The sequence below is a fragment of the Drosophila suzukii genome, unplaced genomic scaffold, assembly GCF_043229965.1.
Source record: "Drosophila suzukii unplaced genomic scaffold, CBGP_Dsuzu_IsoJpt1.0 scf_6, whole genome shotgun sequence".
NCBI classification, from domain to species: domain Eukaryota; kingdom Metazoa; phylum Arthropoda; class Insecta; order Diptera; family Drosophilidae; genus Drosophila; species Drosophila suzukii.
In genome coordinates, this window is record NW_027255938.1 from 2,416,586 (window position 1) to 2,444,265 (window position 27,680).

At 48.1% G+C, this 27,680-nt stretch overlaps 3 protein-coding genes across 3 annotated transcripts in view; 1 reads left to right on the top strand and 2 right to left on the bottom strand.

Annotated features, from left to right (window-relative positions):
- Positions 1 to 27,680, top strand: part of LOC139355016 (putative leucine-rich repeat-containing protein DDB_G0290503) — a 235,034-nt gene that overhangs the window by 154,397 nt on the left and 52,957 nt on the right. The window lies entirely within an intron of this gene.
- On the bottom strand, positions 17,920 to 22,663 carry LOC139355035 (uncharacterized). The gene is made up of 3 exons (XM_070999313.1): positions 22,598 to 22,663; positions 21,363 to 22,532; positions 17,920 to 18,156 (listed from the first exon to the last, which is right to left on the bottom strand). Exons 1-3 carry the CDS (start codon positions 22,661 to 22,663, stop codon positions 17,920 to 17,922), a joined length of 1,473 nt encoding a protein of 490 aa, XP_070855414.1.
- LOC139354996 (uncharacterized) lies at positions 22,795 to 24,351 on the bottom strand. The gene is made up of 2 exons (XM_070999265.1): positions 22,992 to 24,351; positions 22,795 to 22,892 (listed from the first exon to the last, which is right to left on the bottom strand). Exons 1-2 carry the CDS (start codon positions 24,334 to 24,336, stop codon positions 22,810 to 22,812), a joined length of 1,428 nt encoding a protein of 475 aa, XP_070855366.1. The 5' UTR covers positions 24,337 to 24,351; the 3' UTR covers positions 22,795 to 22,809.

Genomic DNA, 27,680 nt, shown 5'->3' on the forward strand with positions numbered 1-27,680 from the left:
AGCCGCCCTGGCTCTCTCGTAAACTCTCTTTCCTAAAAAATTCCATGTCCAGACTTTTTGAGAAATTTTAGAGAACCGGGCTGCTGGCTGACGATTCCAGGTATCTAATAGCTCGCTCTAATTTCTTAATCCATAATTCTAAATGCTACAATAGTTACCTAAACCGTTGTAGAACCGAATTCCAAAATAACCCCAAACAGATCTATGCTTTTGTTAATTCGAAACGAAAGTCACAACAATTTCCATCTTGTTGTCACTTTGATACTTCACCCGCCTCTTGTGATTCCGATATTGCTAACTTATTTGCCAAATTTTTCAGTCCACGTACTCATCTATTAGTAACGATAATACTTCATCCTATCCGGAACCTCCCCCTCACTCTAACTGTATTTTTATGCCACTTATTAGTGAGGATGACGTTTTTCAAAACCTTTAAAAAGTCAAGTTGTCTTTCTCTTGGGGCCTGATCTTGTACCGTGGTGTGTTATAAAAAAATTTGCTGATGCTTTGTGCAAACCGTTATCTAAACTTATTCAGATACCCCTTTCTACTTTCCTGTTTTCCTGAAGTTTGGAAGGAATCTTTTATCATTCCACATCATAAAAAAAGGGAGTAAATATGATATAAAAAACAAGGAAGAGCGCTGTAGTCGAGTACCCCGACTATCAGATACCCGTTACTCAGCTAAAGGGACCAAAGGGAAGTGGAGATATGCAAGCAGCAAAGCGAGATTACAATGCGCCACCTACCGGCGGCAGACAGACTTAAACGTTATGGGCGTTATAGTGGGCTTGGCAATTTTTTTTTTTGGATCAATCGATATGTATTGACGAGACCAATACATTTCAGTTAAAATTTTTTACCTAGCATGAAAATTGTGGGCGTCACAGTCTTGGGCGGTTTGTGATCATTAAAGTGGGCGTGGCAAACTCTTTTTTGGGTCAATTGATAGGTATTTATGAGAACAATACATTTCAGTTTTATTCTAACATTAAAATTGTAGGAGCCACTGTTTTGGGCGGCTTGTGGGGTTTAGAGTGGGCGTGGCACATTGCTGAAACAAACTTGCGTAAGAAGCTCAGGAATATGCACGCCAAGTTTCAATAGCCTAGCTCTTATAGTTTCCGAGAACTCAGCGTTCATCCGGACGGACAGACAGACGGACATGGCTAGATCGACTCGGCTAGTGATCCTGATCAAAAATAATCGGAAACGCTTTCTTCTGCCTGTTACATACTTTCCGACGAATCTAGTATACCCTTTTACTCTACGAGTAAGGGGTATAAATATATGAAAGATACCCGTTACTGAGCTAAGGGGATCAAAGGGAGATGGAGACATGCAATCAGCAAAGCGAGATTTTAATGCGCCACTTACCCGCGATCTCAATACATGGTTATGGTGTGGGCGGTAGACAGATTTAAGTTTTATGGGCGTTAGATTGGGCGTGCCAGTTTTTTTTTGGGTCAATCGGTAGGTATTGACGAGACAAATACATTTTAGTCAAATTTTTTCTATCACGAAAATTGTGGGCGGCTTGCGGGCGTTACAGTGGGCATGGCATATTTGCGTAAAAAACTTGAGCTACGTACAAGGCTGCGGAATTTAAATTTGAAGCCCAATTCTCTATCGTTGATAGTGTTGCAGCTTTTATAGTTTCCGAGATCATAGCGTTCATACGGACAGACGGACCTGTTGAGATCGACTTGGTTAGTGATCCTGATCAAGAATATATATACTTCAAGAAGCTGTGCGGCAGATCGAAAGTTGCAAAATCACCATGCGCCAGGGAAGGGGGCGCCTCGATAGGCGATCGATTGGCACTGGACGAAAGTGCGATCGATGGGCTCACGCAAAATGGAAATATCGGCAAAAGGTGAAAATATCGCAATGGGCAGGTGGCAACGCCTCACTGTCGGTGTCGATAGTCGATGAAACATCGATCACGCAAAGATATTTGCACGTGTGAAATTTCGGCGCGGGAGATTTGAAGTTGCTACGAGGAAGATGACCAGCGCTGTAGGAACTCAATGGATTTAAAAGCGTCGAGGGAGCATCGAGGGAGCAACGAGGGAGAAACTAGGGAGCAACGAGGGAGCGCCGGGGGAATCTGCAAGAGCATCACAAGGACTCGAAGGCTAGGATATGCAAGAACACGCCGGAGAGTAGGAATGAGCTTTTAAATGTTTCCCGAATTATGGGGGGAATGTGAGCAGTTGAATAACACCCTACAAATCTCAGCAGCAGCAGCAACAGATGGCCGGCCGCTTACCAGATACGCGGAGAATTCGCGTAGTAACGTGGCGAGAAGCGGTTGGAGAAAAAGAGAGTTTGGAGACCAAAGAGCGGCGAGAAGAAGAGAGTTTGGAGGCCAAGGAGCGGCGAATGAGAGAGGGGAGACTGGGCGGGCAGAGCAAGAGTGCCGTGTGGAAAAGGGGATAACGGAACTCCACCGAGCCTTGGACTCTGCCGTGAAATTTGGACCGGGAGAAGAAGTGTCACATCTCGGCAGCGGAGCGGCACACAGCTTCACAGGAACCAGCGGGACGGCATCAGTGGGCAGAACCTCGGTTGGAAGCTGTGCGTAAAGGACAAGTGGGTCAAACAGGAGTCACGGACTTTGGACCCGGAGTAGGGAGATTCAACGGGCAAAGATCAGTCAAGATACCAAAGTAAACAGTCAGTCAACCAAGTAATCAAGCAGCGCCGTGGGAAGCATACAAGAAGCAAGATCGCCACGTCGAGACGTTCGGGATTGGGACATCAGGAATCATCCGAATTGAGACACAAGTGGCTGAGGCCCGGAAGGCATCACACGGCTAAGTCAAGGCGTTTGGTTTACAACTTTGTCACGACCACACCCTAGCGAATCGCCCGGCGGGTCTATCAGAGTCAAGCGAAAGAGGCCTACGGCGAGAAACCGTGAGCTCGGGGAGGAAAGTTGTCTAAGACCCAGCGTACCTTGCACGGCCAAGCAGGACCCGGCGTGAAGGAAGAGGAGTGGATCGATTTGTGGTTTCAAGAGGCGTTGGCCTGGAGAGCCCTGCGATTACCGGCGAAGTTTCCGATCAGCAACTGCCCAAAACCCCGAGTGCCAGAAACGCCAAGCTACCAGTCATGAACGGCGAGCGATCGACCCGTTGAGGCATTCAAGAGGCGTTGTGCTGGAGAAGCCCAGTGGCTCGGCAAGTCTGGGAACGGAGGTTGCCCAAGAACAGGCAAGACAGGAAACTGCGCAGGGGACATCGGCAGCGACGCCAGCAGACATCACCGGCAGCCACGTTACCATCGCCGCGCGTAACTCATTGGGGAGCGCAGAAGCGTTGCGGACGTCAAGCATTAGGGTGAAGCCGAGTGATTCGTTCGTCTGCGCTAGGCGTAAAGTAATGTGTCCTGCAGCTTCCTGGCGTTAACCTGGACTGTCAGCTCGATCTGAGCGGGACCGTCCGGAACAAAGCAAGGGACATTTGTTGCCTCGAAAGGCGTTGGCCTGGAGAGCAAGGCTTGTTCACCCTAGTCTGAGAACGGTGACGCTTCTCTAAGCCCGCAAGGCCGAACTCTCTGCGAGTCCAAGGCGCAACAAGCGACCCCGAGGTAGTGCGTCGACAAGCGAGCAGAGGCGGCCATCCCGAGACACAAGAGCCAGCGTCAACAGGCCAGGTCGAGGAACATCAGCAGTCTGTGGAACCAGAGCAATGAGATACCGAGACCAGCCCAGTCATACACCCGCTGTATTAACAAGACGAGAATAAAACCCACTGTTACCATTCGAACCCTGGGTTTTCGCACTAATCTATAAATTGGGTGGGACGAACACACAATCTTCTGAGCTAGCCGCACGAATCTCGTAGCGAGCAGACCAACAAAATCAGTTCGTTTCGTTCGCTTCAGCGAAATATTTAAGATAAGTCAAATTATGTGGGCCACATGAATCAAACATCGGATAAACATCGGTTTTTTGTATTCTTAGCTATATCGCGGAACCCTTAGGTGATGCCGAAAAAGTTGGTAAGAGACTAGTATATGAGGAAGACAATGAATTTGCCACCCTCTTGGTCGTAAGTAAAAATTAAACGCACGATAGGTTCAATTAAATATATATGCCCTGTTTATTAAAGAAAATTCGGAGATAATTTCGAGGTTAACTTATATGGATATGCTTACAAGTAGTTTGGCTGAATAGATAACGCGAAAGATTTAGCGAGATAAGAAGCGAAGAGAGAGGCAAAGGGCAAAGAGCGCACAAGGGCTCTGCAGGTGCGGTTGGCACACCTACGAGCACCTGACTAGGTGCTTGCGACCCGATGCGAAGATACTCTCCCCGTTGGAAGAGGTACGGTTCCAACTATATGGGAATCGACGGGCAGCACGGCTTATTTGGTGACGGCTCTTTTGGTAAGGCCTGTAGCAGTACGAGCCATAGCTACTCTAACAATGTTGTCCTCTCAGGTTATTGTGTCTTGAATGCACCCAAGCTGCCATTTCAAAGTTGGAATGTTGTCCTCTTTTCGCAACGCGATGCTGACGACCTTAATGTTAGGTGTGTCAAAGCGCCAGTTGCTCCTTACCTGAAGCAAGGAAAAATAGTCGCTGCTACACCTAGCACCTAAAGATTTTCAGCGGTTTCTGAAATTGGTCAGAGCGGACGGGCGCTAAATATGGCAGAAAATTAATTTGCACCGACGTCTTTGTAAAAAAATCAACAGCAACTTCTAACATTGTCACTCCAGATGGTACTCGGACTGCGTCTTAGACTGATGAATCTTCTCTGAGCAGCAATGAATGATTCCGTTGTGAGGTCTCGAACGACTTCCAAGTGAGCAGCCTTTGTAGAGAAGCAGACAAAGACGGTTTTTACGGGTCTCTGCCTTATGATAAAATGGCCCACATTAGTCCACTCCAGTGGTAAGAACTACTTGGTTAGGCCATGATATGCTCCCAAGTCAAAAGCTTCATCCGCTAACATCTGACGCACTTGTTAATTACGCTAGCTACGAACTTGCGACCTCCAATTTGCCAATACCTTTGCCGTAACACGACAAGCAACGCCTGTGATCCTGCGTGTAAGTATTGTTTGTGCCTAACCAGAGCAGCTAGAGACTGCTTGTCTAGTTTACTTCTGATAAAAAAACACAGGATTGGATCCCAGGATTTTGTACTGACATCGATGTTTTTAAGAGTACACATTGAGTTTTTTATAGTGTCATGTAAGGCCCTTTGGTGGCGCGAGGAGCTGTCTATAGGCTTATGGTCAATAATTTTTGCTATGGCGGCGATTACTAGAATTTTTCCGTTCTTGTACCTGGCCTTCAAACGCAACCAGGTGTCGTCATAGGCACCCTGTGAGAAGGATGTGTCTCTCAAAACGTTCCTCGCTTCACCACGAAGCGAACTCTGTAGAAAGTGTAGTTTTTGACTGGCCGAATATGGCTTATTATGTACCAATTCCACAAAGAGATCATGGAACCGCGACCAGTCTAGATATTCGCCGTTGAACTCCGCAATGCTAATTGGCGGAAGTGCCAATTTTAGGCTCATTGGCGCGTCGTTTTCTCGAAGCAGGTTCATTTTGTATTCCTTGTATAATGTGTGGAATTGAGCTAGCTCTGCTTCTGCCAGGGCTGCGGCCCCAGGAGTGCTGTCCAATTCGTCGTGGGCTTGCCTTAGCAACGCCCAATGGAGATCCAGGTGCCTTTGTAGGGCTGGGGTGACGGTTGGGGCGTTCGAGGCTAATGTTAATGATGACTCCAATTCGTTGCATCTTCTCTGCAACTGTCGGATCACCGTGTCAATTGACTTGATCTCTTGTTGTGATCTTGATTTTGGCCGAAGTTCGTCTCGGGGCATTCGGAAGCCCGCTTCCAGTCGGCATGTTGTCCAGAAAGATATTCTGATATTTTTCGACCAGCTCCTTAAGTGCTACTACTCGTGAAGAGTACTCACTTTCAGTGGGTAATGCCGCTTGCTGGACTTCTTCATCTAGGTCGCAAAACTGCTGCCAGAGATCGTTTAACTGATTTAGCTTACCGGAATAATAGCCGTCTCGATGGCGTCAGTCGGCAGAATCCTTGCCATAATTCTTAATGAGCTGTTGGATTTTCTCTTGCAGCTCGTTTTGGTTGTCTAGTAATCGATTGTGTAAATCGATTCTTGTGTGACTTGTTTCCTCTATGAATGAAGTAGACATATTGTGTGTACTGGAAACAAAGAATCCTGTGATGCTGGATGAAGCTGAGTATCCTGTGACGCTGGATGTCGTAGCGTATCCTGTGAAGCTGGATGAGCTATGGTTTCCAGGGCGGAAGCTCACGTTCCTGTGACGCTGGAAGAAGAAGTGTATCCTGTGAAGCTGGATGAAGCTGTGAGTCCTGTGAAGCTAAATTAAGCTGAATTCCTGTGACGCTGGAAGAAGAAGAAGCGTATCCTGTGAAGCTGTGAGTCCTGTGAAGCTGGATTTAGCTGAGTTCCTGTGATGCTGGAAGAAGAATCGTATCCTGTGAAGCTGGATAAAGCTGACGATCCTGTGACGCTGGAAGACGAAGCGTATCCTGTGAAGCTAGATTAAGCTGACGATCCAGTGACGCTGGATGGAGAAGCGTATCCTGTGAAGCTGGATAAAGCTGCCGATCCTGTGACGCTGAAAGAAGAAGCGTATCCTGTGAAGGTGGATGAGCTATGGTTTCCAGGGCGGGTGGATGTTGTGAACTTAACGGGTCTTCTCACCAGTGAGAGGTTCTGCGTTTGGTGGGAAGAGAATCCTTTGTTGGTAAGGGATCACGTCGGGGTCACCAATGTTTGTGCCAACCCGAAGTAGACACTTCTGGGTCACACCGCGTGACAAGGGGGAAATGAGCACTTGTCGCTGGTACGGGGACGCTTTGATGGCAGGACGATCGCCTCGCGGCCATGGTAACGATGGTTACTGCGATGCCGGACCACTGGCGATGCGGAACTGCGCTGAGGGTGAGCTAACAGTTGAGATAGTGCCCTATTCCCAGATGTAGGAAGTAGAACCGCGGAGTTATGAGGTGTGTTGATAACTGATTTATTCTTCATTTGATACATGCTTATATACTACTTGGAACACGGAAGCTTAGTGTAATGATTAGTGAAATAAGCTGTATTCTAAAGTAGGTCAGGGAATTATGGTTATGGTGCAGTTGGCTCGGCTAAAACTGCAACATGTGCTGACTGCATTGGCGCGTCAGTGTGCCGTTCAGTCGGTGAGACGGTGAGTTAGTGACACATATAGTATGCTGATCATCAATTCTCTTATGCAGTGGGTGCTACTGAGCGCCTGGTACTGACACTAAAACGTATGCTGACTGCATTGGCGGGTCAGTGTGCCTTTGGGTCGGTAAGACGGTGAATTAGTGAAGCATATAACATGCTGATCAGCAATTCTCATCTGCAGTGAGTGCTAATGAGCGCCTGGTACTGTTCCCAACTTGGCTTCTGCTTGATTTGTTGGGTGTGGTCATGTTGAGTATCTTTGGGTACGAACAAGTGTTTTTCATAAAAGTAGACGATAATTGCCTTGGAGACTGTATGATCCTTGGGTATAGTCCAAGTTTGCGTTCTGTAACCTTCCACCAACACGAAGTTATCTATCGGAGCCCAGTATTGGCCTCAGAGAAGAGAGCTTACTCGTCTGTGGACACAGCTTGCCCTGGCTAATAACTTCATACTCTTTGGTTAGGAAAACCTTTTGTATGCTCCTCAGAAGAACTAGTTCAGTTACTGATTTCTTCAACGCTTAGGCGGCCTATCGAATATGAAGATGTGGCTCTGCAATTTGAAATGAACCGACAAATGTACACAAATACCCGCTGCAACATATCAAAAGAGTTAAGATAATTGGAATTAAAGGAAATGTCATTACACACGGTTCCAATTAGAACTGGAGAATGACACTCTGGAAGATCCTGTGCTGTACATTGAAGAAGGAATATAGGTCCAGTAAACCAGAGAGAATACTCAATAAATTTTTTTTGGACTAAGCTTGTTGGATCATGATGCCGAATTGACGAGTCAGACCAGCAATGATAGCGCGCTTGATATCAATGATTCCGACCGCAAGTACAAGCACGCACCATAAGCTGCTAGGCTTGCATCGCAAAATCCATGCAACTCGACAGGAGCCTGCTGTTTTATTACAAATCGTGGATCTTTAAGGTTCTGGATAATCGACAACTGAGAGGTCAACTCCCCCAATGACGAAAGAATACACTCAGGCAATGTGTCATATCAATCCACTTTATCCCTCTATAGGGACTACAAAAATATTTTGAATTTTGTAACGATTGGTGTTATTTAACTGAGCAGATCATAGAATTTGGCTATTGTTGACAATGCAATCCGTTTGGTAACTCGACGATCAGACGAAATTTGGGAGAAGTTTAATTAGAAGTGATCAGAAGGTGGTCCCAGGCTAGTTCCAATGCCTTGGCGATATCTGTTCCATCGTGAAATTTTATTAGCTGTTCTTAGTTGTGATTAGATTTCCCTTCGAGGGCACTAGACTCATTCAAACACCATTTACGGATTGGAAAGTGGTCTCGCGACAGCAGCTCCTTTCTCTGACGACGAATTTCTCTGATCTCCTCCAATTTAATCCCCACAAGAGACAAAATCATCCACATAGAAATCACTACGAACAATTTTCGACCCAATTGGAAATTATTCCTTTTCATCATAAGATAGCTGATGCATGGCTCTTATAGCCAAGAAGGCAGCTGACTTTGTTTCATAAGTCACCGTGTTTAGTTTATAAACACTCAACTCATCCGTGGAGTTCTTTTGCCAGACGAAACATCTTCCAGATGTCTCCACAAAGGGCTACTTTGAAAAATCTAAAGCGAAGCAGTATGTTAAAATTTGTTTCCTGTGTTGTTGGCTTAGCAAGAGGTATGTCGTTTAGAGAGCTACCAGAAATCGTTTTAGCATTCCCATCGAAGACGACACGAAGCTTTGTGCTTGTACTTCCTGCTTATGTACACAATGGTCAGGCAAGAAGAGCAGGGGTCCTTTGGGTCCTTTGAGAACAGAGACATATGTCCTAAGTTGATGTACTCCTGTAGATATGCCTGCGGCCCGAGTGTGCTATAAAATTCATCGTGGGCTTGCCCCAGTAACGCCCAATGGAGATCCAGGTGTTTTGTAGGGCTGGGGAGACAGTTGGGGCGTTCGATGCTAATGTTAATGATGACTCCAATTCGTTGCATCTTCTCTGCAACTGTCGGATCACCGTGTCAATTGCGGAACCTTCTTTGACTTGATCTCTTTTTGTGATCTTGATTTTGGCCGAAGTTCGTCTGGGGATCTTCGGAAGCCCGCTTCCAGTCGGCATGTTGTCCAGAAAGATATTCTGATATTTTTCGACCAGCTCCTTTAGTGCTACTAGTCGTGAAGAGTACTCACTTCCAGTGGGTAATGCCGCTTGCCTGACTTCTTCATCTAGGTCGCAACACTGCTGCCAGAGATCGTTTAACTGATTTAGCTTACCGGAATAATATCCGTCTCGATGGCGTCAGTCGGCAGAATCCTTGCCATAATTCTTAATGAGCTCTTGGATTTTCTCTTGCAGCTCGTTTTGGGTGTCTAGTAATCGATTGTGTAAATCGATTCTTTTGTGTCTTGTTTCCTCTATGAATGAAGTAGACATATTGTGTGTCTTGGAAACAAAGAATCCTGTGAAGCTGGATGAAGCTGAGTATCCTGTGACGCTGGATGACGTAGCGTATCCTGTGAAGCTGGATGAGCTGTGGTTTCCAGGGCGGAAGCTCACGTTCCTGTGACGCTGGAAGAAGAAGTGTATCCTGTGAAGCTGGATGAAGCTGTGAGTCCTGTGAAGCTGGATTAAGCTGAATTCCTGTGACGCGGGAAGAAGAAGAAGCGTATACTGTGAAGCTGAATGAAGCTGTGAGTCCTGTGAAGCTGGATTTAGCTTAGTTCCTGTGACGCTGGAAGAAGAAGCGTATCCTGTGAAGCTGGATAAAGCTGCCGATCCTGTGACGCTGGAAGACGAAGCGTATCCTGTGAAGCTGGATAAAGCTGACGATCCTGTGACGCTGGAAGACGAAGCGTATCCTGTGAGTCTGGATAAAGCTAACGATCCTGTGACGCTGGATGACGAAGCGTATCCTGTGAAGCTGGATGAGCTATGGTTTCCAGGGCGGGTGGATGTGGTGAACTTAACGGGTTTTCTCACCAGTGAGAGGTTCTGCGTTTGGTGGGAAGGGGGTTTTTTGTTGGTAAAGGATCACGTCGGGGTCACCAATGTTTGTGCCAATCCGAAGTAGACACTTCTGGGTCACACCGCGTGACAAGGGGGAAATGAGCACTTGTCGCTAGTACGGGGACGCTTTGATGGCAGGACGATCGCGTCGCGGCAATGGTAACGATGGTTACTGCGATGCCGGACCACAGGCGATGCGGAACTGCGCTGAGGGTGAGCTGCTAGTTGAGATAAAGCCCTATTCCCAGATGTAGGAAGTAGAACCGCGGAGTTATGAGGTGTGTTGTTAACTGATTTATTCCTTATTTGATACATGCTTATATACTACTTGGAACAGGGAAGCTTAGTGTAATGATTAGTGAAATAAGCTATATTCTAAAGTAGGTCAGGGAATTATGATTATGGTGCAGTTGGCTCGGCTAAAACTGCAACATGTGCTGACTGCATTGGCGCGTCAGTGTGCCGTTCAGTCGGTGAGACGGTGAGTTAGTGAGACATATAATATGCTGATCATCAATTCTCTTATGCAGTGGGTGTTACTGAGCGCCTGGTACTGACACTGAAACGTATGCTGACTGCATTGGCGGGTCAGTGTGCCTTTGAGTCGGTGAAACGGTGAATTAGTGAAGCATATAAAATGCTGATCAGCAATTCTCATCTGCAGTGAGTGCTAATGAGCGCCTGGTACTGTTCCCAACTTGGCTTCTGCTTGATTTGTTGGGTGTGGTCATGTTGAGTATCTTTGGGTACGAACAAGTGTTTTTCATAAAAGTAGACGACAATTTCCTTGGAGAGTGTGTGATCCTTGGGTATAGTCCAAGTTTGCGTTCTGTAACCTTCCACCAACACGAAGATATCTATCGGAGACCAGTATTGGCCTCAGAGAAGAGAGCTTACTCGTCTGTGGACACAGCTTGCCCTGGCTAATAACTTCATACTCTTTGGTTAGGAGAACCTTTTGTATGCTCCTCAGAAGAACTAGTTCCCTTACTGATTTCTTCAACGCTTAGGCGGCCTATCGTATATGAAGATGTGGCTCTGCAATTTGAAATGAACCGACAAATGTACACAAATACCCGCTGCAACATATCAAAAGAGTTAAGATAATTGGAATTAAAGGAAATGTCATTACACACGGTTCCAATTAGAACTGGAGAATGACACTCTGGAAGATCCTGTGCTGTACATTGCAGAAGGAATATAGGTCCAGTAAACCAGAGAGAACGCTCAATAAATTTTTTTTGGACTAAGCTTGTTGGATCATGATGCCGAATTGACGAGTCAGACCAGCAATGATAGCGCGCTTGATATCAATGATTCCGACCGCAAGTATAAGCACGCACCATAAGCTGCTACGCTTGCATCGCAAAATCCATGCAACTCGACAGGAGCCTGCTGTTTTATTACAAATCGTGGATCTTTAAGGTTCTGGGTAATCGACAACTGAGAGGTCAACTCCCCCAATGACGAAAGAATACACTCAGGCAATGTGTCATATCAATCCACTTTACCACTCTATAGGGATTACAAAAATATTTTGGATTTTGTAACGATTGGTGTTATTAAACTGAGCGGATCATAGAATTTGGCTATTGTTGACAATGCAATCCGTTTGGTAACTCGACGATCAGACGAAATTTGGGAGAAGTTAAATTAGAAGTGATCAGAAGATGGTCCCAGGGTAGTTCCAGTGCCTTGGCGATATGTGTTTCATCGTGAAATTTTATTAGCTGTTCTAAGTTGTGATTGATTTCCCTTCGAGGGCACTAGACTCATTCAAACACCATTTACGGATTGGAAAGTGGCCTCGCGACAGCAGCTCCTTTCTCTGACGACGAATTTCTCTGATCTTCTCCAATTTAATCCCCACAAGAGACAAAATCATCCACATAGAAATCACTACGAACAATTTTCGACCCAATTGGAAATTATTCCTCTTCATCATAAGATAGCTGATGCATGGCTCTTATAGCCAAGAAGGCAGCTGACTTTGTTTCATAAGTCACCGTGTTTAGTTTATAAACACTCAACTCATCCGTGGAGTTCTTTTGCCAGACGAAACATCTTCCAGATGTCTCCACAAAGGGCTACTTTGAAAAATCTAAAGCGAAGCAGTATGTTAAAATTTGTTTCCTGTGTTGTTGGCTTAGCAAGAGGAATGTCGTTTAGAGAGCTACCAGAAATCGTTTAGCATTCCCATCGAAGACGACACGAAGCTTTGTGCTTGTACTTCTTTCTTATGTACACAATGGTCAGGCAAGAAGAGCAGGGGTCCTTTGGGTCCTTTGAGAACAGAGACATATGTCCTAAGTTGATGTACTCCTGTAGATATGCCTGCGGCCCGAGTGTGCTATAAAATTCATCGTGGGCTTGCCCCAGTAACTCCCAATGGAGATCCAGGTGTTTTGTAGGGCTGGGGAGACAGTTGGGGCGTTCGATGCTAATGTTAATGATGACTCCAATTCGTTGCATCTTCTCTGCAACTGTCGGATCACCGTGTCAATTGCGGAATCTTCTTTGACTTGATCTCTTTTTGTGATCTTGATGTTGGCCGAAGTTCGTCTGGGGATCTTCGGAAGCCCGCTTCCAGTCGGCATGTTGTCCAGAAAGATATTCTGGTATTTTTCGACCAGCTCCTTAAGTGCTACTAGTCGTGAAGAGTACTCACTTCCAGTGGGTAATGCCGCTTGCTGGACCTCTTCATCTAGGTCGCAAAACTGCTGCCAGAGATCGTTTAACTGATTAAGCTTACCGGAATAATAGCCGTCTCGATGGCGTCAGTCGGCAGAATCCTTGCCATAATTCTTAATGAGCTGTTGGATTTTCTCTTGCAGCTCGTTTTGGTTGTCTAGTAATCGATTGTGTAAATCGATTCTTGTGTGACTTGTTTCCTCTATGAATGAAGTAGACATATTGTGTGTACTGGAAACAAAGAATCCTGTGATGCTGGATGAAGCTGTGAGTCCTGTGAAGCTGGATTAAGCTGAATTCCTGTGACGCTGGAAGAAGAAGAAGCGTATCCTGTGAAGCTGGATGAAGCTGTGAGTCCTGTGAAGCTGGATTTAGCTGAGTTCCTGTGACGCTGGAAGAAGAAGAAGCGTATCCTGTGAAGCTGGATGAAGCTGTGAGTCCTGTGAAGCTGGATTTAGCTGAATTCCTGTGACGCTGGAAGAAGAAGAAGCGTATCCTGTGAAGCTGGATGAAGCTGTGAGTCCTGTGAAGCTGGATTTAGCTGAGTTCCTGTGACGCTGGAAGAAGAAGCGTATCCTGTGAAGCTGGATAAAGCTGTGAGTCCTGTGAAGCTGGATTAAGCTGAATTCCTGTGACGCTGGAAGAAGAAGAAGCGTATCCTGTGAAGCTGGATGAAGCTGTGAGTCCTGTGAAGCTGGATTTAGCTGAGTTCCTGTGACGCTGGAAGAAGAAGCGTATCCTGTGAAGCTGGATAAAGCTGACGATCCTGTGACGCTGGAAGACGAAGCGTATCCTGTGAAGCTGGATTAATCTGACGATCCAGTGACGCTGGATGAAGAAGCGTATCCTGTGAAGCTGGATAAAGCTACCGATCCTGTAACGCTGGAAAAAGAAGCGTATCCTGTGAAGCTGGATAAAGCTGACGATCCTGTGACGCTGGAAGACGAAACGTATCCTGTGAGTCTGGATAAAGCTAACGATCCTGTGACGCTGGATGACGAAGCGTATCCTGTGAAGCTGGATGAGCTATGGTTTCAAGGGCGGGTGGATGTGGTGAACTTAACGGGTCCTCTCACCAGTGAGAGGTTCTGCGTTTGGTGGAAAGGGGGTCCTTTGTTGGTAAAGGATCACGTCGGGGTCACCAATGTTTGTGCCAATCCGAAGTAGACACTTCTGGGTCACACCGCGTGACAAGGGGGAAATGAGCACTTGTCGCTGGTACGGGGACGCTTTGATGGCAGGACGATCGCGTCGCGGCAATGTCAGTGTGCCTTTGAGTCGGTGAGACGGTGAATTAGTTAAGCATATAACATGCTGAGCAGCAATTCTCATCTGCAGTGAGTGCTAATGAGCGCCTGGTACTGTTCCCAACTTGGCTTCTGCTTGATTTGTTGGGTGTGGTCATGTTGAGTATCTTTGGGTACGAACAAGTGTTTTTCATAAAAGTAGACGATAATTGCCTTGGAGACTGTATGATCCTTGGGTATAGTCCAAGTTTGCGTTCTGTAACCTTCCACCAACACGAAGATATCTATCGGAGCCCAGTTTTGGTCTCAGAGATTAGAGCTTACTCGTCTGTGGACACGGATTTCTCTGACCTCCTCCAATTTAATCCCCACAAGGGACAAAATCATCCACATAGAAATCACTACGAACAATTTTCGACCCAATTGGAAATTATTCCTCTTCATCATAAGATAGCTGATGCATGGCTCTTATAGCCAAGAAGGCAGCTGACTTTGTTTCATAAGTCACCGTGTTTAGTTTATATACACTCAACTCATCCGTGGAGTTCTTTTGCCAGACGAAACATCTTCCAGATGTCTCCACAAAGGGCTACTTTGAAAAATCTAAAGCGAAGCAGTATGTTAAAATTTGTTTCCTGTGTTGTTGGCTTAGCAAGAAGTATGTCGATTAGAGAGCTACCAGAAATCGTTTAAGCATTCCCATCGAAGACGACACGAAGCTTTGTGCTTGTACTTCTTGCTTATGTACACAATGGTCAGGCAAGAAGAACAGGGGTCCTTTGGGTCCTTTGAGAACAGAGACATATGTCCTAAGTTGATGTACTCCTCTAGATATGCCGAATACTGAGCTTTCTGGCCGAAGTGGACAAGAGACGAACAGCATATTGACCATTTCTGTTCGCATCGCAAGTCTTCCAGTAACAAGGATGCCAAAGTCCTCAATTTCTCAATATCGCTTCACTGTTGCGGCAAGAGTGTCATCGTCAGAATGATCAGTAGGATTTTTGATAATGGCAGCTAGGACTGATTAATGATTTCGCCTACTCGGCATCCCTCCAGAAACGATCCAACCAAGTTAGGTTTTTTAAAGATTGGCAGTTATTTCGAAAAACAGACCAGCTCCAATAAGAAGGTCGGTTCGTTGTCATTGATTGAAAAATGGATCATCGAGCGAAATGTTTTTGCAATCCTCCATCCCGTGCCATTTACATTGAAATGCTGTTCTTAATCGGTTATGCTATGAGTCATGACAGTTGGGAATGACGCTCGACTGCGCTAAGATATAGACTGCATTATCCGAGTTCATGGGAGATTCCTCGACCCCAGAAATGAGTGTATGCAAGTGTTTCTGTTTCAAATTAAATGGGCTAGCAAGATGCGAAGTTATGCAGTTTAACTAAGAGGCTAAGTGTAAAAGAGCTCGACAAGCAATAAATGCACCAATTTTATTCTTTACGTAGATTATAACATTTGGAAGCAACACGTAATCCGTCGGCATAATTTAGTAGAGGTGGAGGGTACATTAAAAGATTATGCGTTAATAATTGTGAGCATGATACTAGTACTGATGAAGTAGATGGTAAGGAACATATCGACATTGAGTCGATTTATATTGCTGCAAGGGGCATCGCCCAAACAGTTGAGGCAAATGTGGAATTTCTTTGGTTCTCTAAAGCGAAGTCTCTTACTTAAGTTTAAAAAACGAAAGCCCTTCGGCAAAAAATGATCTCTAGCTTCGCAAAATAGGCATACAGGATGATTGGCTTTAGTTGCTAGTATCAATGCACGCTTTTTTCGTCGCTTTCTCTGGGGGAGTATACAGTGCCGTGAACTGCTGCTTAATTGCGATATTGCCTAGGAACTTTTTGAATGCTCGACTGGTGAACTGCAGCCCATTGTGCGTGATTATAACTTTCGGTACGCCGAATCTTGCGATTATGCGTTCTCAAAATGCCTTCTAAAGGGTTTCAGCCGTCGCTGTACGTAACTCTGTCCATTTTGAAAAACGATCGATCAGAACCAACAGCACCTGTTTGCCATGCTTCGATCTTGGCAGCGGTGCGACAAAGTCTACGCACACTATTGCCCATGGCTCTTACGAGAATCGTGTCAGCATTTTTTCCTGCGTCTTGCCTCTGTTTAGGTTTAAATTTCATGCAATCCTCGCACTTGCGCTCGTATGCTCTTGCGTCTCTTTGCATTCCTGGCCAGTAGTACCGTGCTGCTAGTCGGGCAATTGCTTTTAGGCCTTCTACATGACCGGCCGCGGGTGAGTCATGTTTCTCCTGCGAGACTGCTTCTCTTAGCTCTTGCGGAACGCATTGTTTCCGAGCCACCACATCTTTGTTGCCAGCTCTGTGCGGGATCTGCCTGTACAGAGTTTCGCCCTCAAACACATAGTCAGAACATTTCTGCGCCTTCTCCGTCAACTTCTCTCGCATGTCCAGTTACACTCAGCACTCGACACAGCCTCTTTTGCTCTCCGTAGAGTTTCCAGCATGGCTGACTGGATAGATCGTCGACTACCACGTTTAACTGCCAATTTCCGTACCAAATCTCAAAGTTGTACTGTTGCAGCTCTAGGGCCCATCTGGCTATTCTTCCTGACGGGCTTTCAAGTCTGTTAGCCACTTTAATACCAAAACCTTACAACCTTGAAATGGTAGCCTTCCAAGTAGGGCCTTAGATTTCCTGTTGCCCAGACAATGGCCAAGCACTCTTTCTCCGTTGTCGAATAGTTCTTTTTGGCTCCGTTTATGGTTCGACTGGAGTAGGAGATTACTTTTTCGCCGTTTTCCGTATCCTGCGTTTGCAAAGTGAATGTCCTAACGAAATCCGGACACGCCAACACAAGCCTTGCCTTCACCTCCTCGAAAGCTTGTTAGTGGTCCTGCGTCAACTTTCATTTTACGCCCCTTTGGAGAAGGTCATTGAGTGGCTTGACGATGCGCTCAAAGTCCGGTACAAAAGGACGGTACCATGAAGCCACGCCTATGTACTGCCTCAGCTCACGAACTGTTGAAGGTGGTTTTAGCTGGACTACGGGAACGGAAAGATGTGGCTGGATGAGGTCGGTTGCACACCATGAGTGCCCCACGCCTGGAATGCGCGGTAGCGGGCGAGACCTACGAGGGAGCCAGAAAGGAGGTGATGGAGAGGTCCGAGTGAGCCACCGCCGTCGCGCTACAGGAGATGTAACGTCAGCGCCTCGGCATTTTCAGAATACCGGAGAAATCCCCGCGGAAATTCATCCGTGAAGCGGACCTCATGGTCATAAGTGGCCAGGGATGCATAAGCTCTGAGTGAGGGTGGTGGCATTTGGGGTCAGGGTATCGGCCAAACAAGAAATCTTCGCTAATAAATTCGCTTAAAAGTCAAACATAAAACACTTGCACTGGGACGGGCAACCGTTGTAAACACACAAGAACAAAGAAAATAAAAGCACGACAAGAACGGGGTGTGTATATTTTAAGTTATAAAATTTTAAGTTAGAAGGCGCGAGGGAAGTCGGATCTGAAACAAGCAAATAGCAATTAATTGTGGCCATGCAAGGGGGGCTCATATTCACGTATACAGGGTAGCTGTTGGGAGGGGGCACACTCTCCTCTCATGCTTTTTCTCAGGTTATCTCTTCGCATCTCCGACAACCAGTTGGCGGCCAGTCCAAGGGCAGTTCAGGGGCAGAAGGCTGAAAGAGAAAGAAGGATCAGTGAAAGGAGAAGGGTGAAAATATAAAGAGAAAACCTATCGGCGTAAAAATTTCTTCTCCATGGGACCATGTGCATAGGGAAGGGGCAACCCGATAGGTGGTCGATTGGCACTGGACGATAGTGTCGATCGATGGGCGCAAAAATACTGACGATCGGAAAGCTGTGGTGTGACCGAAGGAGTGGAACGAGACAACTGCGGAACCGTGAATCCCGAGGGAATAAACTGGATCGGGGAAGTTTGAATATCAACGGCCACATCGGAAAATTTTATCTACGAAGAAGATGTCGTGGGAAGGAGAATAAGACGGAAGACCGGCGCCATGAAGCTCATCACGGAGCTGTTAGGTGTCGAAGGAATGATCGCAAGGGCTTAAAGGCTTTAAGGATTCACAGGGTAACGGCCGGAGAGGAGAAACGAGAATTCCTAATTGTTTGGGGGAATTGTCTGAGGGTGGGAATGTATCAAGACGTAGAGCGAGAGGATCAGCGCGAGAAACACCATCACAAGGCAGATAAACTGTAATACAGAGCCGAGAATAAACGCCTCATAGCCGAGTTCTAAATTGTTATTACTGGTAACCGGGCGGTCATGTTTACTACACATTTGGTGGGAAGAACGCACTAGTCTACTGAGCTAGCCGCATGAGTTTCCTGGTAAGCCAACATAGATAATCAGTTCATTATAATTTGCATTCCTTTTTTGTACATCTTAACCTTTCTTAAAGAAAAAATTAATCATTTTCACATGTGCATAGAGTTTTAGTGTGTATATATCGATGACATCAAAAGATTGGTTTCAAAGGGTCCCATCCAATTAAGAACAAGGAAGAACGATGTAGTCGAGTACTTCGACTATCAGACTACTACTTCGACTACTCAGCTAAAGGGACCAAAGGGAAATGGAAATATGCAAGCAGCAAAGCAAGATTAAAATACGCCACCTACCGGCGCTAGACAGATTTAAGGGTTATGGGCGTTAGAGTGGGTGTGGCAAATTTTTTTTTAGATCAATCGATAGGTATTGACGAGACCAATACATTTCAGGTAAAATTTTATACCTAGCATGAAAACTGTGGGCGTCACAGGTTAAAATTGTTATTCTAGTATCAAAACTGAAGGAGCCACAGTTTTGGGCGGTTTGTGGGCGTAGGAGTGGGCGTGGCACATTGCTGAAACAAACTTGCGCTGCGTAAGAAGCTCAGGAATCTGCACGCCAAGTCTCAATAGCCTAGCTCTTATAGTTTCCGAGAACTCAGCGTTCATCCGGACAGACGGACGGACGGACATGGCTAGATCGACTCGGCTAGTGATCCTGATCAAGAATATATATACTTTATGGGGTCGGAAACGCTTCCTTCTGCCTGTTACATACTTTCCGACGAATATAGTATACCCTTTTACTCTACGAGTAACGGGTATAACAAGATAGAACGCTATAGTCGGTGCTATTGTAATGGGATCACTCAATGAGTGAAAGGGAGATAGAGAAGTACCAAAGCGTCTGCTCCTGAGATTGTTCACTTTATTTGCTTATTACTTTTTAGTGAATGGCCAAAATTGATCAAATATTGGCATATATGGAAATTGATAATCAAAACACAATCTCATTTAAATTTTTCAAAAACGCTTTTAGCTTATGGACGATGGTGGGCGTTAGAGTGCACCTTGCTGAAACAAACTTGCGCTGCGTTTCTTTATTGTATTTTAATCTTGATATCGTCGTATTTTTTACCTGTTACTAGCAGAGTAAAAGAATATACTAGAGTATATTGACTTTATTTGTCTGCCCGATAGACTCGAGCTGCTAGCTCAGTAGATTGCATGTTCGTACGTGACTGATCCATGGGGCAGATCAGTGAGAAACCACACAAAGGATTAACGTGGATTTATTCTGGCTTAACTTATTAGGGAGGGTGGGTGGCTGTGTTAGTCTCGTTGTCGCCACGCGCTGACTTCAGTGCCGCGATGACTCGATGACCGCTGACACCTTGCACCGTCCTGTAGCTCGAAATGCTACAAAATTGATTGTCGTCCGTGACGTTCCTGCGCTACTCAATAAGTCGTGGCGGCGGTCGTGACGCGGCTGCCGTTGAGGTCTACAGATGTCGCTGCCGATGTCCCCAGCTCTGCTCCTCATCGTGCTAGCTGCGAGGCTGGAACTTGACTTGTGGTTGTTTACTTGCTGCTGGTTAACGCCTTCCTTGCCTTGTGAACTGACTGATCTTGATGGATGGACTCCTCGTGATCAACTAATCTAGCTGCCATTGCTCTGCTGCCTTATATAGGAACTCCGGGAACCGTTATTTCCCTTTTGCGTACGGCCCGCTGGTGCTCTCCACGTCAGGTCCAAAGTCCGTGGATCCGGCTTGACCCCTTTTGTCCTCTGCCCACGGTTTCCAACTGGGGTCCTACGTCTTGGCGCCGTCCTGCTGATTCACCTGTGGCATGTGGCACGCCCGGCCGCTTAGAGGTGGTACTTTTTGTCCAGGTCCAAAGTTCACTGCAGAGTTTAGAACCCGGTGCGTTATCCTAATTTCCCTTTGCACACGGCACCCTTGCTCTGCCCTCGATGTCTACACTCTCTCCCTCTCCCAACTCAACATCTTTATTTTCTCATTCTCAACCTTTTCTTTCTCCAATCTCTCTTTCTCCAAACGCTCATTCTCCAATTTCTCGTTCTCCAAGCACTAAATTTCCATTTTCTTATCCTACAACATCTCTCTCTCTCCAAACTCTATTCACCTTGCCGATACTGAGCGCTCACTCGCCGCGAATCTGGTAACCGGCAGGCCACCATGTATAATTGCCCCTATGATTTGTGTGGAGTTATTCAACTCCTTACGCTCCTCGTCGGAAAGTATATAACAGGTAGAAGGAAGCGTTTCCGACCCCAAAAGGTATATATATTCTCGATCAGCATCATTAGCCGAGTCGATCTAGTCTGTCCGTCTTTCTGTCCGTCCGTATGAACGCTCTGAGCTCGGATTCGTGATTGGAGAGTTTCTTGCGCAGCGCAAGTTTGTTTCAGCAGGGTGCCACGCCCACTCTAACGCCCACAATGTGGCGCCCACAGTTTTCATACTAGTTGTCTTGCATCATATGGAGTTGCCTTGTTAACGACTACCCCACACGCGTAGGTCCGAAGAGAGGGTGAACTTTAAGGGCGGCGTGCGCCTGGTGGCGCTCGTGGCAGTCGCTCGGGGCGATCGTTTTATTCTGTTAACAATTCAAATCAGCCTCATACATTTCAAACTAACTTAATCTTACCGCAGTGTGCCCTCCTACGATTCACAAGACAATGAGAAGCACAATTTATGCCGGCATCCATTAAACCGATATTAGTAGGCCCGCACTTCAAGGGCCAAGAAATCCATACGAGATCGGATAAATTAACAAATACTAGATTTCTCTTACAATACTTAGTCTACCTATCGATTACAATGTTCGACCGTCGACATCCCCGACCCCGTGAAGAACCGCTTCACTCAAATCCAAAACTGCAAGTTTTGAGACGGGCCGCAACATTGTCCGAGATAGGCCATTGTCGTTCACGCGCACAGTAGCGCGTCTGACGACTCCATCAGCTCCGCTGTAGACCTCCTCCACGATTCCCTTGCGCCACTCTCGTCTGGGCAAGGCAGGATCGCAGACGAAGACCATATCGCCCTGGCGGATGGGCTCCGTTCTCCGGCACCACTTCTCGCGGCGCACAAGCGTAGGCAGGTACTCCAGGACCCACCTCCTCCAGAAACGGTCTCGCAGCATGCGAGAAATCCTCCACTGCTTTCGCGTAGAACCCTCCTTGGGCAGCTCCGCATCCAATCCAGGCGTATTCGGCAGGTTAGCTGCTCCCTTGAGCAGATCATTTGGCGTCAACGGCGCCTCTTGGTCCGCATCCACCGGCAAGTGGGTGAGCGGACGCGAGTTGACTACATTCTCCGCCTCGATCAGGAAACTCTCCAACACATGATCCCTCGGCGCGACTTCCTTCAGGGTATGACGCAGCACTCGTTTGACGCACTGCACCATCCGCTCCCATACTCCGCCCTCAGACGGGTTCGATGGGCAATTGAAATCCCATTCAATGCTTCTGCTGGACAACTCACTCTGTATCCTCTCCGTCTCGAACACGTCTCCAAATCGCTTGGCCTCCCTGTCAGCTCCCACGAAGTTCTTGCCGTTATCACTCCGCAGTCTATGTACTGGTCCTCTACGGCAGACGAAGTTCCTCATCGCTATTATGCAGGAATCCGTCGACAGGTCATGAGCCAACTCCAGATGAATCGCCCTTGTCGTCAAGCATGTGAACAAGGCGACCCAACGCTTCTCTCTGTGACGGGATACAGTCACCAGCAGTGGCCCAAAGTAGCCCAATCCGGTGTACTTGAATGGCCATCCTCCCGCTTCCAGTCGATCCTCTGGTAGGGGTCCCATTATCGGCGGCATCGGCCGCGTTCGCTGCAACTTGCACTCGTTGCACGACGAGATTACTTCCTTCAGCACTCGTCTCATCTTCGTGACCCAGAATCTCGTCCGAATCTGAGCAATCGTCGCATCCACGTTTTGATGCTTCATTTGGGCATGAAAGTGCCTCACAATCAAATCCGTAAGACTGTGCCTGTGTGACAGTATTACGGCCTCCTCGCACTGTACGGCATGCACAGCGCGGCATCAACTCTGCCATAAACTCGCAGAACTCCATGTTCATCCACGTAAGGCGCCAGACCTCGAATCTCACTCGAGCTGGCGACGTCCTTTCCGCATTCCGCCGACCTCATCTCGTCGGGGAACGACTCCAACTGGGCCTGTCTGACTAACAGGTTCTCCGCGGCCTCACACTCCGATGCAGTGAGTCCGTACTCCACGATCTTGCTTCTCTGCTTCCGACACCAACGCGCAAACCTCAAGACCCATGCTGTGGTCCTCAGCTCGAGAATCTCTTGAACGGAATGGCAAATTCATCCGCGGCCACCAATGCAAACTCACCGGGCATCTCCTCTTCATCAGGCGCATCTGGAACACGCTTAGTTCCCTCTTCAGGCGCATCTGGAACACGCTTAGTTCCCTCCTCAGGCGCATCTGGAACACGCTTAGTTCCCTCCTCAGGCGCATCTGGAACACGCTTAGTTCCCTCCTCAGGCGCCGGCCAGCCGCTCGCTGGCTGCCTCAAAAATGCGGGTCCACTTAGCCAACGTGATTCCGGGCTAAGGTCCGCCTTATTCTGCGACCGCGTCGCATCATCCGCTGCGTTGTCGGCTGTAGGTACCCACCTCCACTGGGAAACCTTCGACGACTCCAAAATCTCCGCCACTCGGTTGCCAACAAACTGCTTGTACCGGCGGTGGGTGCTGCCGATCCATCTCAGCACCGTCTTTGAGTCCGTCCACAACACCGTCTCGCTGATGTCCACACTGTGCTCCTCCTGGACAGTGTTCATCAGTCTGGTTCCAAGAACCGCTGCCTGCAGCTCCAACCTTGGGATCGACATCGTTCTCATCGGCGCGCACTTCGTCTTTGCGCACACGAAGCTAACCATCACGTTGTCATCCTCGTACGTATCCGGGTCTCGATCGTCGTTGCCATCTCTCCAAAGGAATCGTTGGGAACATCGATCCTCGGGTCGGATCAGCACTTGGTGGAACATCTCCTTGATGTCACCGCAGACTCCGACTGCTCCTTCCCTGAAGTGGAAGAGCACGGCTGGCAAGGGCTTGTAATGCTGAGGCCCCTTGTCCAGCGCCGAATTTAGCGAGGTTCCTCCAACCTTGGCTGCAGCATCGAACACAAGCCGGACCTTACCGGGCTTGTTCGGGTTTTCGACACCAAAATGTGGCAAATACCATAGCCGGTCGCTCGTCACCGCGACCTCATCCTGCTGCAGCTTCCTCGCATATCCTTTGGATACGTAATCCTTGATGATACGATCGTATTCCAGCGCCAACTGCCCGTTGCGCTTCAACTTCTTCTCCACATTGATCAGCCGTCTGTGCGCCATCTCATAGCTCCGTGGCAGCACAGCGTAGTCGTCCTTCCAGAGTAATCCCGTCTGGTAGGGACGCCCCACTTTCACCGTGGTATCTTCGAGGATCCTTTGTGCCTGCGCGTCATCGCTGCCTGCGACCTGTGGCGCGAGCTTCACACCAAAGCTTTCCATCTCGAAGTAGTCCTCCACCATCTTTTCCATCGTATCATCCATTGACACGGCTAGAAGGCAGGACCTCGGTGACGGCGTAGTCGATTGCCCACTTACTGGCCCAAACACAACCCATCCAAGCTCGGTTGCGGCCGCATACGGTCCCTCTCTGGCAAACCGCCTCGTCCTAAGTGGCAATCCCAAATGTCCATGGTCCAGTCCGATGAGCAACTTAGGCACCACGTTGATGTAGGGCTTCATCGGCAGACGCGCATCCTTAATCACGCCCTGGACATCTCGTCGACCTAACGTCTGCATTGGCAGACTTAGGCTCGAAACTGAGTACACGTTCCTTAAAGCGTGGCGAGTGGGCTCTCTGCTTGCCCTTCCTCCAAACCATTGTATATTCAGCTGTCGATGCACGCCTCGCACTCCCAGATCCCTCCGTAGCTCGTCATCGATCATCGTATGTATCCACCTGGCGACCAGCTCCGTACAGCGTTACTGGCAGTATACGGAACAAAAGTCGACCTCCTTCGGCGTCAACGCAGTTTAAGTTCCTCTGTACGGGCGCCTCCGCTGGCTGCGGGGCCCTTATCTCCAGGCTGTTTCTGGGGACAGCCGACTGTAGGCTCCCCTCGTGGTCCCTGTAACCACCTCGTGGCGAAGACCTCCTGTCCGGGCCGCGTCTGGAAACTGCTGACTGCTGGTTTCCTCCGTTGTGGCTCCTGAAGCCACCTCGCTGCGCCGGCCATCTTCACTCCTCGTCCGCACCATGTAGCAGACGGTGATGCAATCTGCGGCATCCTTTGATCTGGCACTCGCCATGTACATCGCAGGTTCTGGTCGTATGTCCACTCCGTAAGCATGTGAAGCAGAACCGGTGCCTCCTCACCATGCTCCACCTACCCGGTGGCGAAGCTCCAATGAACTCCCTGCAGCTCGTCGCAGCATGTTGCCCTCCACAAATTGGACAACCTCCATGCCGATCATCCTGTTGATCGCATCCGTTCTGGTCGACGCTCGCATGTAGAACTCGACGCCTCGGCTCCTTTCCCTCGACGTCCAAAACCGTACACACGACGTTTGCGTACTCCTGCAGCCACACGCTGAAGTGTGCCACAGTGGGAGAGGGCTCGATCGATGCAGCGTGCCTGGCCCAGTCTACTCGCTTGCTCGTAGGAAGCTTTGCCACAAGCTCCTCCATTAGCGTTGGGTTCCGCAGGTGCTGCTCCGCCTTCGCTGACTGCAAGAAGGCCGTGAGGTTACTCACTCGGGTTGCGAAGGGAACGATCCTCGCCAGGTGCTGCTCCGAAATCGGCGGCACCTCTCGCACGCTGTTCAGCTGGCTGCGTATAAGCTGCTCCGGTCGGCCGAACCTAAAGCGCAGCTGCTCCATCACGGCGCTGACGTTCCCAGGGTGAATCAGCAGCGACTTCACTGTCTCGCGTGCTTCATCCTTCAGCGCCTTCAACAACCTTTGGTTGTTCTCCAAGTCTGTGCAGTTGTATGCTTGGGTCGTCTCCACAAACGCACAGTTAAAGATCGGCCACTCCTCGGGCTGCCCTCCAAATACAGGCAGGTCCGGAAGCTTCCTTGGCCCGTACACTCTTTGGGATTCATTCGGCGTTATCGGGGCGTAGGACCCAACAAATGGCGATGCTGTTGCCACGTTGTGGGTGCTGCCGCCCGGTAGCACGAATCCATGCGCTGTCTGCGCAACACTTGTAGCACACAGTGGCTCCACAAAATGATTGCTAGTCGTTAGCAATGGCGGTCCACTCCAAGATGGCGGCAGCGTGCAGGCCGCACTACTCGCACCGACACCGCTATGTGGGACCGCCCCGACCCCGTTAGTTGAGGCCTCACCGTTAGATGTGGCTAATGGCGGTCCGCTCCAAGATGGCGGCCGCCCCGACGCTCCACTGATGGCGCCATCTGCGCTTGGGCCAACTGCGATTGGCGCGCAATTGGCGGTGCTCACACTGTTCAGGGCTTTAACCTGCTTTAGCTCCTCCTCCAACGCCGCAATCCTTTTCAAAAGGTCCGACGTGAGGGACTGGTTCGTCTCCGGCTCTGATCCCGCAGCTGTGACAGCAGTACTCCTCGGATGGGACGCTACTGTAGTCACCGTAGTGGCTGGGCTAGAAATGGCCGCCGCCGAGGTTATGTTCACTCGCGGCCGGTTTTCTGCTCCACTACTCACTGGCTGCTGATCCGCTCTCGTTGCTGTAGGGGTGGCTTCCCCTCCTCTCAGCCGCGAGCTCCTCTTCGGGGAATGCTGCATCCTAACAGGTCCAATACGGCGCTGCCTCAGCGCTCTCCAAAATGGCGGCACCTGTGCCTTCTGGCCGCTGGCTGCGGCAGGCGATGCTTGACGCTCCTTGCGTCTTCTGGCCCGCTGTCTGCGGACCCCGTGCTTGGCGCTCCTTGCGCCTCCTGACCGCTGTCTGCGGTCTCCTTAACTGACGCGGCCTGCGTCTCCCTGTCGCTGACTGCGACTCCGTCCGTACCCAGTGTTCGGCGCTGTCTGCGCCCGTCTATGTCGCTGCCTGCGACTCCTCTACTGGTACGGGAATTGCTCCTGGCAACTCTCTAGCTGGTCGTCAAGCCGTCCTCCAGCGCAAGTTGCCCTTACAGTCTCCCTAGGACTGCGAATAAAAGGAGTTGTCTTGCATCATATGGAGTTGCCTTGTTAACGACTACCCCACACGCGTAGGTCCGAAGAGAGGGTGAACTTTAAGGGCGGCGTGCGCCTGGTGGCGCTCGTGGCAGTCGCTCGGGGCGATCGTTTTATTCTGTTAACAATTCAAATCAGCCTCATACATTTCAAACTAACTTAATCTTACCGCAGTGTGCCCTCCTACGATTCACAAGATAATGAGAAGCACAATTTATGGCGGCATCCATTAAACCGATATTAGTAGGCCCGCACTTCAAGGGCCAAGAAATCCATACGAGATCGGATAAATTAACAAATACTAGATTTCTCTTACAATACTTAGTCTACCTATCGATTACAATGTTCGACCGTCGACACTAGTAACAAAATTTAAACTGAAATGTATTGTTATCATCAATACCTATCGATTAATCAAAAAAAAAAATTTGAGACACCCACAAACCGACCACAAACTTTAAAAAAATCGTAAATATGAACGTGGATACCTCGGAAACTATCAAAGTTTGCCACGCCCATAACGCTTAAATCTGTCTACCGGCCACATAACCATATATTGATCAATCTCGCTTTGCTGCTTGTATATCTCCATTTCCCTTTGGGCCCTTTAGCTGAGCAACGGGTATCTGACAGTCGAGGCACTCGACTGTAGCGTTCTTCCTTGTTTAGTTTTGGCCTTATGTAAGTGGCACCAACATATTTCTAACAGTACCTTTTACGTTGTCTTGACGAACATTTTATAGGGTATGAACATTTAATTTTGTTCGGTATTTGTTGACATTACATAGTTATTTGTTTCTGTATAGCAGCCAATAACAACAAGAACTTTAATATTTTGATGGCTTTTGTGAACAAGGAATTTAACAACTAAATTTGAACTGAATTAAACATTTTTTTAAGCGTATTGCATTCAATTTTTGTTGACTTTCAAGCTTTCTTGTAAAAAGATTTAATCATTTTCACATCTGCGTAGAGTTTTACT